Consider the following 21,555-nt stretch of genomic DNA (forward strand, 5'->3'; position numbering starts at 1 on the left):
TTTTCCCACTCAATTCTCACCGAGAAGAGCAAAAACGTGAGCACGCAACATCCAATTTGCCGCAGTGCTTTTGTCGCGTTGCACCACCCACTGCGACATCCCATATGGTTTCTCCGCCCTTGCGAAAGAGAGAGAGAGAGCGCACAGAGGGGAATTCCGGTGCACGCCCGTGAGAGTGAGAACCCCGTTCTACAGGTCGTCGTCACCCGAAACGGAAGTTGGCGCCTCGGCGGTTTTTGGGGGCTAAGGAGGACGAGTGAAAGTGATCCCGAGCTCGTTGTTGTCGTCGTCATCGTTGTCGTCGTCGTAGTCGCCGTTGTCGTTATCGGTGGGTGCCAGCTTTCTTCCGTTGTGCGCTGCTGGGTGGTCCTCGGTCATCGCGGGATGTCGGTTGGATCGGCAGCAGCCCGTTTAGTTCGCAGCCAGATCAATCCGGACGTGGACGCGTACAGTGAGGGACGCTTTACGGAAGCTGTGTAGTCGATTCGTTTTCTTTGGGGAAGAAAAGGACATTCGTTGATGTGTGCTTCAGTTCAGAGAGGTGATGGCTTGGGGCTGTTTTAGGATGAACTATGAGAAGTTATGCGGGTTTTGATTGTTGAATAGCGTGGTGAAACATCCAGGTCAACGTAGCTGGAAGATAAGTGGCGTTGGGTGGACGTCTGAGGGTTAACGTCCCTGGAGTAAATCTGGTGCAATTGTGAATAATTTAATAGACGCGAAAGTGCTGTGTCGGGAGGAAGGGATTATAGCGGGTCTGCGAGAAGGAAGAGATGAACAGTGTGTGAAGTTGCTGAACAAGGAAGTGAACGTGACGTTCGGTTGGTGCGCGTCTGCTGCTGATACTGTTCCGTAGCTCGCTGCCGCTGATGGTGAGAAAATTTATGGGAAAAGCGTGCCACGAGTCTCGTTCGATGGATTAGAGTAAGCTCGCATGTTCCCTTAGATCGGTGCTCCGTTATATCGTGTCTGACGCTCTCGTATCCACCGCGCCGTGTGCTGTGCATGATTAATGGTGGTGCAAATTTGCTCTAATTACTAATAATCGCTCTGAGGTCAGTGCTGCGTTCAACCAATCGCCGCATTCGCGGTTCCCTGAAGGACCATAAATCACTAGCAAAAACCTATTAATCAAAAACGTCCCAAAAGCCTGGAACCAATCGAACAAAAAATATAAATCCATGAGAATTCCATAAAACAGCGAATTCCCAGCGAAAAAAACACATAAACCAAAGTGCAGTAACTCCATCGAACAAAAAAGTAAAACAATACGGAAAGCAAAAACATAACACATTGTTTGCTCGCATTTCCCCAATGTCTAAAAGTGTTCAACAAAAGCACCAAGCTTCGACAAAAAACAATTCACGGAAAAACAGTCACATATAAATTCGCAAATATTCTCCGACGGCTGCCTGCCCTGCCAGCCACCCACCACCCAAAGAGGATTATTGGATCCATCGCGCGTCGCTGTTGTCTGGTTGCCTGCCTCTAGCGCATTTTCTCTTGGGAGGGAGTGGTGCACTCACTCGATCCGAGGCTCTAAGAGGGGCAAAACCCAACGGACTCGTCCCGTACGCTCGGTCCCGTTCGAAGTGGATTAAATCCTTTACACAAAATTATAGCCCAAAAACCCGGGTGCAACCGGGTTCGCCGGTCGCCATCGGCACCGCCACCGCCGTCAGTTTCAGTTAGGGGCCCATTTGGTGTGTGCAGGTGTCACGTCATCCATCAAATCACGAAAAGTGGACCATCAATTCGGGGCTTTTGGGCAAACATTGAAAGCGTGGGTGTTATCCTGCATTTCGGATCGAACTCATGTCAGGACTAGGAGGATTCATATCATCCGAGTGTTGGGGCGTGCGTCAAAAAGGGGATTAAACTTTTTAGTGCGCTGTGAGAAGGGATCGAAAACGGTTTTCACCTACCAAACACCGATAGCAGCAGTAGCAGAGTGGGAGCAGAAGCAGAGATTGGATTCGCTTATCTGGGTGTAATCGCACAGCCGAAGGATTGAACTATATTTGAACAAGGTAAGTCGACTTGTGTTAACATTGTATTATACGATGATGGTAAATCCTTGCATCCATCAGTACGCGGGGTGTTTCCACACCAGGAATATGTATCCTGAAAATACAGCTCAAACAAAGAAAGATTGCGTAATGTTTCGTGGAATATTTTAGGTTTGGTTCTCATATGCATAAGGTAAAATGGGAGCACGTAGTTCGCGAATATCGTGATTTACACAACACATAAAGTGGGAAATGCAACCTAATGTTTACCACGAGCGAGCAAGCAATGAGTAGCATTTTCAGTACTATGTACTGTTTAAATGATGAGATTCACTCGTATTTGGTCGGCATTCTGTCAGAGGTGACCAACAAAGTGTTTCTGCATCGGATGACTCCTTAATGAATATGGACCAAGTATAAAATTACCTTAGGATCAACCTATGGTGAAAATGTCTCACGCACGCTGCCATTTGATCATAGAGGCCAACCTGGCAGTCCTGCATATGTCACTTGTACCGCTCATTTCGAAGTATTCTATATCATTCTCGATAAGAAAGCCAATAGACCGCATACCAATGATGACACAGATAGCATCACGTGACACGATACGCACTTGAAACCCCTAAGTACTTTCCAGCTTACACAACATGTTGCGCTTTCTGGCACCGCAGAGTTAAATACACAGACACGTTTAATGCTTCTAGTGAGCTATTTGCTCTTTGAAGGAAGCAGGACACTAGACAACGGACTAGCATGCAACGCCCAGTGGCACAGCCGGAAACGTTTCCAGACAGCTGCGGCGGGAATCGAACCCGCGCTCCTTAGCACGATGCGACTAAAGCCATGGTGACCTTAGCCGTACGACTACGAAGCCACACAGACCACGCCAGAGTTGTTGGACATCATCCGGGTCAGTGCCGCTATGGCTGTGGAGGCTCGTTTGCAGACATAATCCAAAAGCTTATCGTCAATCATCACCTCAAGTGTTTGACGGAGCGCTTCAAAGTGATATGGCAATCACATACACAAACAACATCTTGCTGCTTCAGCTTTCGATTGTTAACGGACTCAGTTCTGTGGTGAGCCTATTCCAGTGTGCTGCAGCTCATCCACGCCTCCACAACTGCGATTGAGTGAACTTCAGTCAATTCCACTTGTTCGATCAATTCATCGTAGAACTCCAGCCACATCCACCAGGAATAACCGCAATACCTCGTCGTACATGACATTCCATAACACGGGACCTAGGATGGAAACTTGCGCGACTCCTGGTTATGTGAAAGCAATTCCCACCCACCTATGTGTCATAAACTAGTACATGATTCTGGAAGTAACTTCTAGGACCCAAGCAACACACATGTTATATAAGAATTACGACAGCGCAGGTTTTGGTTGTAAAGATTTTAATTAGACGTGATTCTAACATGTTATGTTGGCATAACGTTAAATCAACTTCTATACAACCAAAACTTTTGCTGTCGTAACTTGTATACAACATGTGTGTTTCTTGGGGACACATTCTACCGTGGTGTTACAACGTTTTGACGCCTTTTCTGACAGATTTTCCATTATAACTCGTAAATTCGATGGGAATTAGTAGCGTGACGTTACAACGTTGTAACGTCACGCTACTCATTTTTAACATACTTTCCCAATGAAAACTAATTGTTCAACAGATCACACTTATTGAAAATTTTACTAGGAATCCGAATATGTAAACATAGTTGAGGGTTTACGGTCGAATTTACAAGTTATAGTGGAAAATCTGACAGAAAAGGCGTCAACACGTTGTAACGTCACGGTAGAGTGTGTCCTAGAAGTATTCCCAGACGCAAGAGCGCATCGGTAATGGACAAGCCAACTAGTGCAATTGAACGCGTTTCTTATACCCAGAGTCACCACTTCACAGTAGCGAATCATCCTTCTCTTACGCTGGAGCGGTATCTCGGTTTTTGTAACCTCAGGATAGCACCTACGGTCGACCTCCCCTTTCGGAAGCCGAACTGGCTGCTCGAGAGATCATTTACACCCTCAACATTCTATTGATGATAATCTTTTCGAGCACTTTCTCAGCATATCGATCAAGCATATTAGTCTATATGCCGATGGATCTACGGGTGGTTTACCCACCTTTGGCAGGCTTTGCTTTTTCCAAACTTCTGGGAAAACTCCCTCGTCCAGGCATTTCTTCATAGTCGACCTAAACATCTCGGGAGCCTCTGCAAGGCGAGGTTCGAATACCTTGGTAAGATAATCTGTTTGTGGACAGCAAGCTTGTTCTTCTGAGACAGGGTCGACTTCCGGTTGATGAGAGGATAAAGTGCTTTTAGTAAGATGTAACATTTGGTGACCGTCTTGTCGACCTGTTGTCTGAATAGCAGCTTACTGTCTAAGCTGAGGTCAAGGTAATCAGCTATGTTCGACCATTCCACCGTTGAGCCATTGAGGGTGATCTTGCAATCCTCAGCCGCAAGAATGGAAATCTAGTGATCATGATAGGAGCCCAAATGTGTCGCGGTTGGGAGGCATCGCGCGATCATAGCAACAACGATAGAATTTTGTCGTGAAGCATTCATAACAAACCATGCTCCGCGAATAATGAATCGCTCAGCATGTGCGGCCGCGATGCGATCGTTATCATGCGGTCGAAATGATAAATTTCGATTTTCGATCACTTTTTATGCATTCTTATTGCTGAAGCTTAACGATCTGCATATGAATGTAATATTCCAGATCATGAATTTTGGTTTCGGAGTGCAAAAATGGCCATAATAGTGATGAATAAAGTTTATCGCGACTTGTACCATGATCCGATAACGGTAGATGTGATTGTTCGTATGGTGCATCATTTATCGTTAGAAGTGATTTTCTTCCATCCTTGCTCAGCCGGAACAAGTCTGAGGGATTTGGAATTGGGGAAGAGGATGGTCTATGTCTTCGCCGCGTTGACACAAATCTTCCAGCTGGTGAAGAACTCTGTCAGGACATTCAGGCTACTTTGCAGTATTGACGTGAGCGCTCGTATTACCCTACCGTTGTGGACGACTGCGGTATCATCGACGAACAGTGACGGAGATCCATTTTCAGGGAGTTAGGGCATGTCCGAGGTGAAGATGTTGAACAGAAGTGGACCTAGTATGCTTCCCTGCGGAACGCCGGTGGACACATCTTGCGCGTCAGAGACTGCAGCATGCATCGAAACACTGAAGGTCCTGCCTGACACATAGTTTTGTACTATTTTCACCAGGTAGCTGGAAAGGTTGTGTCGCTGTAGCTTGTACACCAGATCATCGTGCCAGACGTTGTCAATGGCTTTTTCAACGTCTAACATGACCATGTAAGATATTGTTTTGGTTGATTGCGGCAAGTAGCCGTCTGTAGATCGCCTTTTCAAGGAGTTTTGATAACGCTGAAAGAAGGCTGATGGGGCGGTCGCTTTTGAGGGAAGTAGGATCCTTCCTAGGCTTCGGGATTGGTATGACTTCCCGAGCAGAAAAGAATAGCAACAAAATAACATATCGAGGTTTTAATCTTAAATAACATTATACCTCGATATGCCCTTCATTAGGTGGACATAAGAGGCAAAATAACAAAAATGAATACCATAATTTTGTATAAATAACACCTGAAAAATAACAAGTCTTGTTATTTCAATAATGAATGCATACCATAAATTTCAAGTACTCTATTTGTTATCCAGAAGGTATGAAATAACAAAGTAATAACATTTCTTGCTATGAAATTGAACAATTTTCGATAGCTCCATGATGTAATAACACATTTTGTTCTTCAGTTATTTTCCCTTCTAAATCAACAATACCACATTAATACCTAACTTTGCTCAAATACCTCCAATTGTTATTGTGGTGTTCTCCTAACATTGCGTAGAATAATATAGCAACACCAACTTGAGATATTAGAGCACAGGTTGCTCTTTGCACGGTATTTGTAAGGTATGCCCTTCTGCTCAGGTTTAGCTGACTTCCACGACGCGGGGAAGTAGCTAAGTCTGAGGCACTGATTGAAAATCAGTGCCAGAAGTTCTTGAGCTCCAAGTTCAGGATGTTGTCGAAGCCTGGGGCCTTCATAGTTTTCGATGTTTTAATGTAGGCCGTCAGTTCATCAGCTGTGATCTCCAACTCCTCCGAGAAGTTGTTGGGGATCAGATGAAGATTTGAAGCATGTTCATTGATAACAGCTTCATGCGGACTGACAATGTCTTGCCCGATATTGTGGGAGCTGATGAAGTGCTGGCCTTGCTCCGCAGCCTTTTCAGCAGGGGGTATCAAACGATCCACAGAGCTGGTGATGTCCAGTGGACGCAACGGTGGAATGGATCGAGATTTAGTTTTTAAAATTTTCGTAAACTTCCATAACGGCTTCCAGCACAGTCTGGAGAGAGCGGATCTTATTTGCAAATTCGTTATTTCTAAGGTCCGCCATTCTGGCCTTAATAAGTTTATTCATACGATTTATATCGCTTTTCAAAGCAAGCAGACCAGTGCGTTGGTACTGCCTGCGAGTGGTGTTGCGCAAACGAATGAGGTCTTTGGTAAGCCTATCAATTGGTAGAGTGTTACTCACCGGGCGGGACTTCGGGACATGCTGCTCGCGGGCCAAGGAGATGGCCGCCTTGATGTTGTGGAGCTGCCGGTCGATGTCTTCAGGCGTTTGTGGGTGTACCTCGTAGTCGACGTTGTCATCGACACACCGTTGGAACCGACCCCAGTCGATTCGATGGTAGTTCCTTCGGGTGATCGTATGCTCGTTGACCAGGGACCAGAGATGCCAGATATACAGATTTTTCTGTATTATACAGATTTTTAGAGGTTGATGCAGACAGGATACAGAGTACAGAAAAAATACAGATTTCATGATCTTGATACAGATTTTTCCTCCACATATTTTTTTCCTCATACATTCATGCAAGATGGAAAATAAAGTAATAAAAATTATTTAGAGTACCAACCCATTAAATTATCTATATTTTTCACATCAATCATTTCATTACAGGAAATTTTTCTTTAGAATTGAATGTAATAAAACAAATATGACGAAACATAAAACGTCTCAGATATGTAATAAGCATACGTTATGGGCGTTTTTTTATGTTTTTATCAAATATGAAATCTTAATCTTGTAATATAAAACTTTTTAACCTTCGCCCAAAATGAAGTTTTTTAGCAAGTTTTCAAAGATGATGTTAGTATGAGGAAAAATCGAATAAACTATATCTCTGCTGATTCTTTTTTATGTGTATTGTTGTTTGCTTGACAATTTGCAAGAGTCGCGAATTTGCAGTGAAATATGAAGATGTAAGGAAAATTTAGGTTTCAGTACATGAAAAATGAAATAAAAGTTGGAAACTTTGTTAAGCAAAAGACCTGGTTTTCTTTATGCTTTTCATTCTTATATGTTGAATGAAAATAATGAGAAAACTTACGAATAATGTTATCGTTGAAAATTGAAAATAATGACAGTTTTTTAAAATAATAATATCGAATCGAACCTGAGAAGAAATAGCCAGTATACCTTTTCAAACAACTATAAAATTGTGTTGAAGAAAAAAAAAATGGAAAGAGCTTTTGGAAACTACCGAGTACGAATACAACCTGCAAAAATATGATGCATCGAATGTAGCAAAAGGAACACTGATGAAAGAAAAGAAAAGAAAAGAATTGCGAACGCGAATTGAACTCAGGTCCTTTGGGTGTGAATATCACGCCTAGCAATTTTGCCCATTTTAGCTTGTTGAAGCACAGAGAAGGCGGCTTAGTAGGTTTTTTTTTAATTTCGGTAAAAGGCGGAGAGGCGTCTAGTGTATGGAACACCGGTAATGGGAAGGTTTTTTTTTTTCTTGCTGGGATTCCTTGAGAAATTTCTAGAGAGCATTCTTAAGATATTCCTTGATTAATTTCTCCAGGCATTCTTTTGAATAGATTTCTATGGGTTCCTTCTTAAATTCCAGCAAGAAAAACTTTACACACTTTCTGGAGATTTGTTTAAAAAGTTATCGAATTTTTTTTTGTCGACGGATAACTCCATTGATATCTCCACGGATTCTGTGAGAAATTATTCAGGAATATTTCCAAAGAATTTATACGAAAATTATTTAAGAAATACCTGAAGAATTTATTTCTGGGATCTTTGCAAATGTTTTGTAGTGCGTTCCACCAAGGATTTCCCGAAATGTTTCTCCAGGTACTTCTTCTATGATGTAAAAAAAGAAATTCGGGTTAAGTACTGTTCCTTTCAATTTCATTAAGAATTTGCATCCCTTGAAAGATACGTATTTCGACCTCAACTGTAAGGTCGCCTTCAGTGTCTCGCACTTGACTCGACTGGACTTGACTAAAGACGAGGCAAGTACGAGAAACCGAAGACGACCTTACAGTTGAGGTCGAAATACGTATCTGTCAAAGGATGCAAATTCTTAGTGGAATTCAAAGGCACAGTATACTTAACCCGATTTTCTTTTTACTTACCACTAACTTTACTTTACTTAAGAGTTAGATTTCTTTCAGAATTTTCTGCTTAGATTTCTTTAGAAATCCGTATGTGAAGATATATTTATCTCCAGAGATTTCATCAAGATTTCAAAATTTAGAAGTTCCTTCATGGAGTATACCTGAAAAAATAAGAATTCTGAAATTCTTCAAGTAAATTATTCACAAATCCTAAAGAAATTTGTTCGGAAACTCTTCCCAGGGATCTCCAAGATTTTTTGAGAAATTCGTTCAGTGATTCCTGCAGAAACTTCTTCATGTTTTTTTTTAGAAAAAAATGAAAAAAAAATCTTGATAGACTTCTGGAGTAACTCTATCAATGGAAGAATCCTTGAGAAATTCCTAGAAAATCCGTGGAGGAATTTCTAAAGAAATCTCTTAAAAATGCAGACATTGCAAACAAAGGTACTTGTGGATTTTTGTAAGAAATCCTTCATTGAGTTTCTAAAGATTCCCTGGAGGATTTTCTGAAAGGATCCTTGGAAGAACTGCTGGAGGTACTTCTGAAGGATTCATCAAAAAAAAAACTCGTGCACTTTATGAAGAGATTTCTTGGAAGAATATTTTGGAGAACCGATAAAGAAATAAAAAAAAATAGATTTTTCAAGGAATCTTTGAGAAACCTACAAGAACTGGAGAACCCTCTTCTAATATACTTTGAAATATTTCTAGAAAAAATCTTTGAATAAAGCTTATTAGTAGTTCCAAAAGATTCTCTCAACAATTGCTGCAGAACTAATTGTTGAGAAAATCTTTTGGAAAAAAAATCCCTGAAGAAAGGTCTGAACAAATCCAAAGCAATGCCAAGAGGAATACTTCTAGGAACTATTGGATAAACTCCTGGAGGAACTTTACAGAAAAATCTTTCGAGAATTTCTAGAGGAATTCCCAAAAAATCCCGAGAAAATTTCTGAAAAAATGGAGTAATCCTTTAGGTAGAAATTCAAGAAAAAATTTCTGGAATGATTCTTGAAGATTTTTTTTTATTATCTCTCTATTTTTGTGTAAATTTAACTTATGCTAGTTCATACAAACTGAAAGTTTCTAAATTTCTGATAGAATCTCGGAATGTTTATTAAAGAAAAATATCTCCTGGAATTGCATCTTTTCAACATACGTGAGAAGAAATTCATGGAGAAACCCCTGGAGAAAATCATTGATAAATTTTCGGAGAAATGCTATAGAAAAACTCATGAAAAAAATTTGGAGGAATTTCCCCAAAAATATTTGAAAAAAATATATAAAGAAATACAAGCATAGCTTATGTAGCAATCCCTGAAGGAATTTTCTCTTTAATCCTTTAAAGAATCCCATGTGGATTTTTAAAAAGAATTTCTGCAGAAACCCGTGAACCAGTTTCAGGATGTTTTTTTGTGAAACTCACAGGAAAGTCCCAGCGAAAATTCTTGGAAGAATCCCTGGAGAAATTTTCACAGAAATCCGGCGACGTAAAAGTTCAGAATTATTAAGAATAGACATATTTATTTTACTATTCAAAACCAATACGTTCTGTTATTTACACCAACTTTCTGTAAAAAGAAATGTTCGTACAAAATTCGGGACACAAACATGTTGTTTACATGTTGAACCCACAGATTTCTTACGGGGTCTGACAGGATTTACGGAAACTTGGTGTTTTTTTGGGCATTCAGTCACAGTTTCAAAATACAGACAAATACAGATTTTCTAAAATCCTGATACAGATTTTCGGAAAAATCATCTGGCATCCCTGCCAGGGACCCAACTTCGGCCACCACCGGGAAGTGGTCCGAGCTTAGATTCTGGTGGACGACCGGCTTGGAGATGTTGTTCGGCATGTTCGTGAGGAACACGTCGAGGATGGAGTGCACCCCTGATCGGTTCAACCGGGTGGGAGCGTCCAGGCACAGGATGGTGTAGTCGCCTTCCTCCAGATCCTGTTAGAGGATTATGCCGTTTTTGTTGCGGCGAGCGTCTCCCCATGCTTCGTGCCTTGCGTTCAGGTCGCCTGCCAGGATGAACTGCCCCCGCCGCCAAGTGAGCTTGCGAAGTTCTTGTTTCAAGGCCGCTGATGACTAGTCGGTTAGATTTACTTGCTTGGGACAGTAGGCTCCGATGATGGTGATTGGGACTACGGTGGTGCTGACCTCGACACCGACGGCTTCGAGGAGTTTGAGTTGGTAGCTCGGCAGCAGGTGGCTGTTGATGTTGGACCGCAGGGCAATGGCAACACCTCCTCCGCTTGAGCCGCACCGGTCTATCCTCACGAGATGGAAACCTGGGACGAAGACATTCACCTCGGGCTTAAGGTGAGTCTCCGTAATAATTGCAATGTCGATCCCTTCCTCGTTAAGGAAGTTGACCAACTCACGGTTTTTGTTCCGGATGGAACAAGCATTCCAATTGCTGATTTAGATGATTTCCTCAGGGCCCATATTTGTGGAGGAAGTTCATCATCACCAGTGTGGCGGCTTCTAGTTGTTCCTGCCGAGAACAGAGTGCCATCGTCAAGTGGGGCGGTGATGTTGTTTAGCCCTGTGTTTCCCCACAGCCAGTCGAAAATTGTCCAATCCGACCGAACGCACTCAACAGAGGATGCCTATGGAGACCGAGAGCACTCCTCGTTCCACATTTATTTAGGGAAGTGGAACCATCTCGGCAGGGGTCCTATTTCGGGTACTTTTCTTCTATAACTCAGCCAATTTCGAACCAATTGACACATACGTTTAATATCTAGCCGTGTACAAAACTTGAAGTCAGTTGGTTTGGAATCGACTTAGTTATAGCAAAGAGTGCCCAAAATACCGGCCGCTGTCCAAGTGGTTTGCTACCCTATTTGTTGTAAATATTTGTTAGTAGGCTAGGATGTGAGATCTGGGTCGGTGATACCTGGTGATACGATCCATGTGTATGGGATATATTTAGGTGATAGATTGTAGCTCTGAAGGAGAAGCAGCATGGTTCTCGTGGTTGCATAACTTGAAGTCTTGTAGGCTATAATATGATAGATTGACACTGTGCTGTGAAAGTTGGAAGGAAGGGAAACGATTTTTTTGTAATTGCGTTGCGAAAAGTCTAACTTTTCGATCGGTGAAAATGCGTTGAAAAGACCAACTTTTCCACATTTAAACAACATTACCGAAAAGTACTACTTTTCGACACTCGTAAGTATGCTCAAAAGTAGCACTTATCGGCACGGTTGTTTGAATGGCCAATTTGATGATTCTTTTAAACACTTTTCCATTGTTAATCAGGTAATCGGTTTCACCTACTGATTTAACTGTATTAGTCATACTACCACTAGTATAGAAAGGCATTATTATTGTTTTTTTTCGAAACTTTTTTTTAATTTTGGGCCTCGGCTAAACAAACTTTCATTGTAGCATGGCAAAAACTAGGGTAATTTTCCAATTATTGTACTGCTAAAAATTTGCCAATTGTTGCACACTTCATAAGAATGAAGTGTGCAACAGTAGGCGATTTTTTAGCCGTGCAACAAATGGAAAATTACCCTTGTTAACAAATTTTACGTTTTCTAGAGCACTATTTGGCCGAAAATGCTTTAGAAAACGTGAACTTTTCACTCCGCATACCTTGGTTTTGGGGAGATTCTATACTAAAAAGCATAAATAGCTGCGTAAGCCATGATTGTCTACTTTTTTTATATATGATTTATTAAGAAAAAAAAAAACCACATCCCAGGTTACGTACACATCAATCGGAATTTTCCATCGGTCCACGCGTTCAAATTTGCTATTGTTGTACATGTAAAACATTGATCCAGACAAATAAAACGAAAGCACCATATTATCATTAATAATTGAACATAATCGAACGGCAATTGCACTTCAAAAAATACACACAAATCAACCACAAATGCAACGCAATAAACTACCGAACTAGCTGATCGATTACCTTGAACTTGATCCGCAGAAGCTCGGTCAGCGCCTCATTTCACCCGGATCATCGAAGGGAAAATACTACGAGCTCCACCCATTTGGTGTTCTGCACGCTGAGCACATCCCCATATCGCGTCTGTTTTCATCAATGACACTGCTGCGCGCCGTGCCGTGCTACGCCGGGGCTTCACACATCGCCCCGTGTCGCTGGAATTTGCTCGTCACGTCACGACGAGCGGTGCGCTGCACGCGTTCTCTTTATGATGATGATGTGTGATTGGCAAGTGGCTTTGTGGAATGGCCGTGCGGCACGGAATGATCCGCCGTCAATTTCCTGCTATTGGTTCGTGTGTGCTGTGCGCATATTACCTACAACAACCAACAACGGCCGCGATTAGAGCTGACGGGCTGATGATGGCGGGAATAAGACATCCAGCAGGGCAACTGACAATTTGCTCGCTCAGAAAACCACCGTGTTCGCGATGAGGGAGCCTTGTTGATGCGCCGGTACAATGCGGAGAAACTGTTTAAATTTTCTTTTCGAGCAGCATACCAACGAGATTTATCAAAATGCCAAGCAGCATTTACAAAACACGAAAAAAATGCCAGTTTTAACTCGGTATTCTTTCAATTTGAATGATATTTTGTTCATGCGCTGGATTTTGTGAATCATTTACGTTTGCATTAATACATAACAATTTTTCGTCACCTTACTTTTGAAAAGGGCGTGTGAAAAAAGAAAAACAAATTTTCTTTTTTTTACTTATTCGTTTATTTGGAAGGCTCGGGCGCCACATGGGCATAACTGAGCCGACATCTTTTGTTTTTACAATAATTTTACATTTTACAATTTATTACTGCCTTAAAAACAAATTTTCTTATCAAAAAAATTATAACTTAAAAACGGATTGTTGGATTTAAATGATGTCTTCTTTTTAAACAAGCAAAAGCAAACAGTTGCTTTACATCAAAAATTGATTCTACGTAGAGGCTCCAATGAAATCCCAATCCTGTTCTGTGATTTCTTTAGAAATTCCTCTAGATATGTATTCGGCAACTTCTCCTCGGATTTCTTTACAAAGTCCTTCCAGAGATTAAGCGAAATCAGACTGTTGGTTCAACAATTCCTGCAGGGGCTCTTTATGGAAGTTTTCCAAGATTTCCCTAATAAATTACTCCAAAAACTGTTCTACAAATTATTTTAAGGATTCCCCTAGGTATTGCTTCGGAAACTTCCACTAGACTTCTTTCACGAAAGCTTCCATAGGTTTCTTTCTAAAATGCTACATACAATTCTCCACGGCTTCTTTAAAATATTTCTCCAGTGTTCTTTTTTTTTAATTTTACATTCTTGGTTCAGGAACATATACAGATGTTTCTTCAGTAAGTCCTCAAAACATTTATTCTGAAATATCTCCAAGAAACTTTTCAAAGGTTTCTTTACAATTTTTTGTGAGGTTCCACAGCTTTTTCTGCAAAAATTCCTCCAAGGATTTCTGCAGAAATTTTCCCCTCCACGGATTCTTTGAAAAATCTTGATTCATTCGAAATTTTTCTTCGGGGATTAACCCCAAGGAATCGTTTAAAAATTCCATTTGAGTTTCTTGTAGCACTATTCCAATATTTTTTTTCATATTTTATGGATTGTTTTAGAAATTCCTTAACCCTCCTAGGATAATAGGATTGGAGCACCACGCAGGTGTAGTGCACGCTCAGCGTGCCTGCCTGGGTCAAATTGACCTAAAAATATTACTTAAAACAACAAAAACATTATTTCAGATATTTCTCAAATTTTTTTTTCCAATACTTACTATGATAGTGTTTCTAAAATTGCTGAATGGATTTCTTGAGAAAATTTTTCTGGGATTCTCTCTCTCTCTTCAGAAATTTCTCATGCGTTTCTTTGGGAATATCTTTCACGGATTGCTCCAGAAATTCAACCACGAATTTATTTGGAAATTTCTCCAGAGTTCCCTTCAAACATATCTGTAGAGATTCCTTCAACTATTTCTTCCAGAATTCTTCTACTGGAAAACATTTCATGGACTTCTTTAGAAGTTCGTCTTTTCATTCCTCCGGAAATCTCTCCGGGGACTCTCTTAGAAATTCTTCTACGCATTCCTTCAGAAAATAAGAAATTCTAAATTCCTTATGAAATTTCAACAAAATTTCCTCCATAAATTATCCAGGCATTCCTTAAACCTACGATCGTCACACTCAGGGATGCCATATATACAGATTTACCTGTATTATACAGATTTTTGAGAAACCATACAGATTTCATTTTATATGAAATACAGACTTTTTAGCCATTTATTTTTTATGGCATACAGATTTTTCTTCCAAATTTTGTATGGGATACCTATCTTTAAAAAAAGTGATACAGATTTTTTCAAAAAATCATCTGGCATCCCTGGTTTTTATACAAGACACTGAAGAAGATATCTTGTGGTGCACAACATCAGCTTGATGTTGGTGCTGATGGCCAACAGTTCTACTATCGGAAAGTTAAAAATATTCTTCGGGAATTTAGTTAGAAACACCCCCCCCCCAAAATTTGGTCCATAAATACTTCCAAGAAATAACTTTAAAAATTTCTTGAAAGATATCATCAGAAATTTCCCTTGGGATTGATTTAAACATTTCTCTAATAATTCCATCAGAAAACTTTCCATGAAGTCCTTTCCTGTTTCAGCAAATCTTCAACGGATTCCTTCAGAAATCTTTCAGAGAATTCCTTTTCATTTTTTTCCAATAATTACTTTCAAATTCTTCTAGATATTCTTTCAGATTTCTCTAAGATTTTCTTTTCATAAGTTTTTCCAAACATTTTTTTTTGAAAATCTTTCATGGATTTCTTTATAAATTCTTCTATTGTTTTCTTCGGAAAATCATCTATGGATTCCTTTAGCGAACATGTCAGGGATTCCTGTAGGAGTTCGCCAAGTTATTTTAACGGAAACTGCAGAAAAAAATGTCTTCAGTCATTTTTTCAGCAATTCCTTCGAGATTCTTGATCGCTTTCAACAGAAAATCATACAGATATTTGTTTAGGAGTATCTCGGATGTTCCTCTGTTTATTTTCTTGGTGATTCCTCCAGTTTTTCCTCCATGGAGACGTTGAAGAGATTCTTTTTAGATTATTTCACGAATTCACTCAGAAATTTCTTCACAAATATTCTCTAGACAGTTCCACATGAATTCGTTTCAAAAATTTTGAGGAGAATTTTTTAGGATTATACTAGAATGCATTTTAAATTTGATTCTTCAGTTATTCTTCCAGATATTCCTTCAGGAATCCCCAGGAAAATATCTAGAAAATCGCTATTAAGGGAATGAAAGTATCCAGGGACTCTTCTATTTTTTTCTCAAAAAATTCCTTCGAAAGTTTCATCAAGGATTTTCCATGGTGTTCGTTTCTGATATTTCTCCAGCCATGCTTTCAAAACATGATTCGTTGATTTCCTCACAAATTTCACTTGGATACTTACAAATATTCTCAGGGATTCTTTCAAAACTTGCTTCAGCGTTTTTAACGAGAACTCAACTATAGGTATTTTGCAGAAACTTCATGGGGAATTCGTTTAGAAATTACCTCTAAAAATATATTTCGAAACAACTTCATGGATTTCTTTAGCAATATCTCCAGAGAATCTTCAGTAGTCCAAAAGTTATACTTAAGATTTTTCATTACCTTTTTTCAGAAATTTCTATAAGTTTTTCAAGAGTTTATTCAGGGATTGTTTAATGACTGCTCCAGTAGGGTTTCAAAAATTTCTTCGGGGACACTTTTAGATATACCTCAAGGAATTCATTGGTATATTCCAGCATAAGCTCTTAGAAGTTCTTCCAGTGATATTTTTTTGATGAGCGTATTTTTGTTTTATTTGACACGGATTGGGGGATTCTTTCGTAATCGTGCAAATTGAGCCATAGGGTCTCGGATTTTCATGAAACTTTCTCCACAGGCAGGGCTCAGAGATATATGAACAAAAAAAATTGAGAAACATTCAGGGTCACCTATTTTCCCGGAAAAATCAGGTAGAAACTGTTATTTTACCCTGACACTACTTACTTTGAAAAATCATAATTCAAGAACGAAGCATCGTAAAAAATAAAAAAAAAATGAAAACTGAAAAGAGTTTTCCACAAAATGTTTCACTGTTGAGAAAACTTATAAAGAAAAGCCGGAAAAACTAGGCCCGAATTCGCAGAAAATTTTCAAAACAATATTTTTGAGAAGGTGATTTTATGAGCTTTGAGCGCTGGAATTTTTGGAATGCACTTTTTTCTTTCCTGAGTTATGGCCAATTTTGTGGAAAATAACCATGTAAGCCTATATAATATGGTCATTTTTCACAAAATAACTCAGGAACGATAAAAAAGTGCATTCCAAAAATTTCAACGATCAAAGCTTATTAAATAACCTTCTCAAAAATGTTTTTTTTGAAAATTTTCCTCGAGTTCGGACATAGTTTTTCCGGCTTTTCTTTATGAATTTTCTTCTTTTCTGTGGAATTTTTTTGTGGAAAACTTTTTCCACTACATTTTTTTTTGATTTCTAAGAAAATTTGCTTTTATTTCCTATAAAAAAAAAACTTTGATTCTACTATGCTTAGTTTTTGAGTTATGATTTTTGAATGAAAAAGGCTTATATGGCACATTTAGACATTTTTCAACAAAATTGGCCATAACTTAAAAACGAAAATAGAAAGTGCTTTCCAAAAATTTCAGCTATTTAAGCCTATGAAATAACCTTCTCAAAAATATTTTTTTTGAAAATTTTTCACTAGTTCGGGCATAGTTTTTCCGGATTTTCTTCACGAATTTTTTCAACTGAGGAAATTTTTGCGAAAAACTTTTTCAAGTCCATATTTTTTTATTTCTGAGAAAATTTGCTTTCATTTTCTAAGAAAAACTTTGTATCTACGATGCGTCGTTCTTGAGTCAGGAGAAAACAAACAATTTTCACCTGAGTTTTCCGGGAAAACAGGCACCCCTGATTTTTTTTTCTTTTTTTTTGTTCATATATTCATGAGCCCTGCATGTGGAAAAAGTTTCATGAAAATATGAAACCCTTCGGCCCAAACACGAACGGTAATAAAAAAAAATCTCCATTAAGTTTAGGAAAAGAAAAAAAATGCCACAAAAAGCTTAAAACGCAATATTTCCTTCATAGGCTGCCACTCGTTTATGTTGATGGAAAATTGCCATAAAATATTTGAGTTACTGTGAGGACAGCGGAGAACAGTAGACAGTAGAGGAGGTGGTGCTTCCGCTGCCATTCCACTGTAATTTCCAAAGTGTTCAACGCCATTGATGGAAAATTACGCTTATCACAACAGTTAGCTCATTTCCTTTATAAGGTCTGTATCCGCAATAATTCGGACACAGAAACACGGCTGTAACTCTGTAATAGATCGATAAAATTGGCCAAAATTTTCACTGCAAACTCTTTGGTGTATGTTTATTATTTGAGCAAAATTTGATGTAAATCGGTGCTGTACTTTTTGTTGTAGCAATGTAACAATAAAACGGGCGCAAATGAATGTTGTACAGCACCTGGTTTAGCATGTCAGCGCTTTAACTTTTGAAATTGGTAAAGGAAATGGCTGAAACTTTGAGCACAAACCTTTCAATATACATCTACTGCATCGGCAAAATTTGAAAAAAATCGATGCACTATCAACAATTTTGTAGTCAAAACACGTATTGGGACTAACCGTGGTTTTAGCCCTTTCGACACCAATTAGTGAGCACCTCTTATTTTTCCGATTGTACTGTTGAAAGTATTATTCCAATAATAATGAAATTTTGCGGACATACTACAGGGGATAGACAAAATGATCGGGACAGGCAAAATGTTGCCTTCTTAAAAAATATTTAAATAGCTGTAACTTTTCGAAAAGTGCATCAAATATTTTCAAATTTTTACTGGAAGTGGATCAACTAGTTGTGTATCAGTGGACAAAATTTGAAAAAGATCGGGCTATTCTGCACGAAGTTATAAAGATTCTAGAAAAAGGTACACTGTGGTGCATAATTGATCGGACAAACGCCGATTTTCATACAAAATGACCAAGTTTGAGATGCTGTAACTATGGTTTGCTTTGGTGGATTAAGCTCAATTTTTGACACGGAACTACGAATATGCTGAATTTTGTGTATACAACGTATAAAATGTTTTCGTTCACAGGTCTGGGCGTGGCAAGGCGTTGAAAATATTGCATAAGTGATCGGACAGCGGTACCCCTTTGATTTACACGCGTGCCGCTGAATTTATGAAGCAATTCCTATTTTAATCTCCGAAAAAACGCTGCTAGGGTTCCAAATGAAACTGTTGCAGAAATCCAGGTAGGAATTCCTGAAAAAAAATGGTGGAATATCTGGAGCAATTTCTGGAGAAATTCAAGCAGAACTGCTTCAGAAATTTTAGCACAAATTTCAGAAGAACTTCTTAGTAAATTTCTGGAGGAATCTCATCAAGGATTTACGACGGAATCTTGAGAGAAAATCTTAAAAGGATCCTTGGGAAAATACCTTGATAAAATGCTGGAGAAATCATTTCTGAAATATTTGGATAGATCCCTAGCGGAGTTATTTTATATTTTTAACCACTCAACCTATTTTACAGCTCTTTTGTCCACTAGGGCACTTACACTTTGTAGAGCGCCTAAATGTATTCTATTATATTCTTATTCGAACTGGTTTGCCTTTGTGCTGCTTTCACTTTTCTACCCTGTCCTTGGTAGAATGATGAGTACGATGATGAAATGATGTGTGACTGTTGTTCCTTTTCCAGTCCGATTGGGGGTCGTCCATTATGGGTTGCCGTTCGCCGATATCCAATTATCCGGGTCCGTTTGAGCTATGAGAGCTCAGAAGAGGGTCAAGTGCCGGCCGCTCTCGGGGGGAAGAGCAACTGGCGAAGTGCCGGGATGAGATCGAAACCCATGACCATCCGCTTATGAAGCGAACGTGTAGCCACTGCGCCACGGGCCCCGGCAATCCCTAGCGGAGTTCCCGTAGAGATTGTTGGGAAAAGTCCAGCAAGAATTCCACAAAAAATTTCTAGAGAAAGGAGGAACACCAGCTGCAATTCCTGGAAGAATGGCAGCAAGAACTTTTGGAGAAATCCCACCACGAATTAATGAAGAAAAATTTATGGAAGATTCTCGGAAGAAAAAAAAAACAACGAGAAATCCCTGCAAAAATCTCGGCAACAACTTCTGAAGCTTATCTGATGCCAATTTTAAGGCGACAGCATTTTGAGATTTTATAATTATTGTTGAAATATTTTTATTTTTTTATTTTTTTATTTTTTCATGTGCTCGTTTACTTTCCATGTAATTTTAAGGAAAATAATTTAATAATTGTTTTAGTCAACTCCCATAAACTCTTTCACTACGATAGAATGATTGGGGAAAATATTAAAGTATGTTCATTGTTGTGATTCAATACAAAAGAAACAATGACATTTGAAAATGATAAAAATATAAATTTTTCAAAGATTTAAAACAAATGTAAATATAGGGTCTGGGACCATTTGGGCAGGAGCACCTATTTTGGGCACTTGCTGCTATAGCTCAGTCATTTTTGAACCGATTGACTTGATTTTTGAAACACGATCAGGAATGCGCAGTATCTAGCTATGTTCAAAAATTGGTTGTCCCCCATTTCCCGGAAAACCATTTCCCGGAAAACCGTTTCCCGGAAAGTCATTTCCCGGAAATCCATTTCCCGGAATGGACCATTTCCCGGAAATCCATTTCCCGGAATGTTCCATTTCCCGGAATACACCGTTTCCCGGAAAAAAATATTTAAGTTAATTTTCCGTTTGTGTTCTGTAAATAATGGCAGTGAATTATAAATCTAGACGAACATTTGAAAAGGGCCTATCTGCTTTGCGTTAACAAACATGTTTTTGTCTCTACAGGGCCTATCAGCATCCACCCACGCACATCAACACCCTTATCAGAAAGAGTGTTCTTCAAGCTATCTGTTAAGGATGTTGATGTGCGTGGGTGGATGCTGATAGGCCCTGCAGAAACAAAAACATGTTTGATAACAAAAAGCAGATAGGCCCTTTCAAATATTTGTCTAGAATTGTATAATGTTTGACAGTATTGATATTAAAAGAACAATAATCATTAATAAGGACACAAAATCATTCACTGCAGAATACATAAGGGACCAAAATTTTTACAATTATTGTAATTCTCACAAACAGTAAACTTCAGCTTATTTCAAAGGCTATTCATTTGAGTTTTTTGTTAAAATAGTTGTCGGCATCAAACCACCGACGAAATCAAACTGCTAAGTTTTCATCACATATTTTCTCTGCTTCCACGCATAGGTTGTTCCTTCTAGTTAAATTGCTAAACTAGTTGTTGACATTAAGCTGCTAATAATTTAATAGGATATTTCAGTTGTATTCCAATTCACCGAAAACCATTTCGCGGAATTTTTCTTTGCAGTGTAACATTTACCGGAATGAACCATTTCGCCGAATACCATTTTGCAGAATTTAATATTTTACAAACGATTGAAGAATCAACAGTGTAATTTCCGCATGGGTTGGTCAGCCAAAGCAAAAGCAAGAAATTAACACCTGACAATACAAGAATGACAAATTATTTTCTTTGCTTAACTTAAACTCTGCTTAACCTTAGCTCTCCGATTATACTAATTGATTGTAAATCTAATACCTTTCTGGATAAAAATTTGCTTTGTTTGATTCGTAATCTGTTCTCAAGAATTTCGAACGTAAGGCCAAACATCATCTGGTCGAATGGGCATTAGGTGTAATAATCAATAATCGTTGTCACATAGATTGTACTTTTAAGCGCTTATATTGGTAACTCCATCAGAGATCCTTCCTTCTTTCAAATAAGGCTGTTCTTTCCAGCAAAATTATAGTCTGGCAACCGAATTGCTAAATGTTCCATCATTTGCCTTCTTCATCAAAGGCTGTATAATTGTATATGTGTTGTTAAATTTGCGGCGATGAAATTCGAACCTCCATAGAAGATTTCACATTCTTTCGATAAAAGGCTGTTCTTTCAAGTTGAAAATTTTGACCAGCGACCAAACTGCTAATCAAATGAACATTTTTCCTTCTATTGAGAATGGGCTGTTCTTTAGAGTAACACTATTAAAGGG

The 21,555-nt window shown here is 39.1% G+C and overlaps 2 protein-coding genes across 2 annotated transcripts in view; one reads left to right on the forward strand and one right to left on the reverse strand.

Annotated features, from left to right (window-relative positions):
- Positions 1–326: 326 nt before the first annotated feature.
- Positions 327–21,555, forward strand: part of LOC109400170 (connectin-like) — a 497,439-nt gene continuing 476,210 nt past the window's right edge. The window contains exon 1 of the mRNA XM_029871984.2: positions 327–2,030. The gene's annotated coding sequence lies outside the window, so the exon portion shown is untranslated. The remainder of the gene's footprint in view (positions 2,031–21,555) is intronic.
- Positions 6,038–17,678, reverse strand: LOC134290228 (uncharacterized). The gene is made up of 6 exons (XM_062857299.1): positions 17,624–17,678; positions 10,588–10,772; positions 10,256–10,431; positions 6,594–6,756; positions 6,479–6,525; positions 6,038–6,401 (listed from the first exon to the last, which is right to left on the reverse strand). Exons 1-6 carry the CDS (start codon positions 17,676–17,678, stop codon positions 6,038–6,040), a joined length of 990 nt encoding a protein of 329 aa, XP_062713283.1.

Source organism: Aedes albopictus, chromosome 3 (assembly GCF_035046485.1).
Source record: "Aedes albopictus strain Foshan chromosome 3, AalbF5, whole genome shotgun sequence".
Lineage (NCBI taxonomy): Eukaryota > Metazoa > Arthropoda > Insecta > Diptera > Culicidae > Aedes > Aedes albopictus.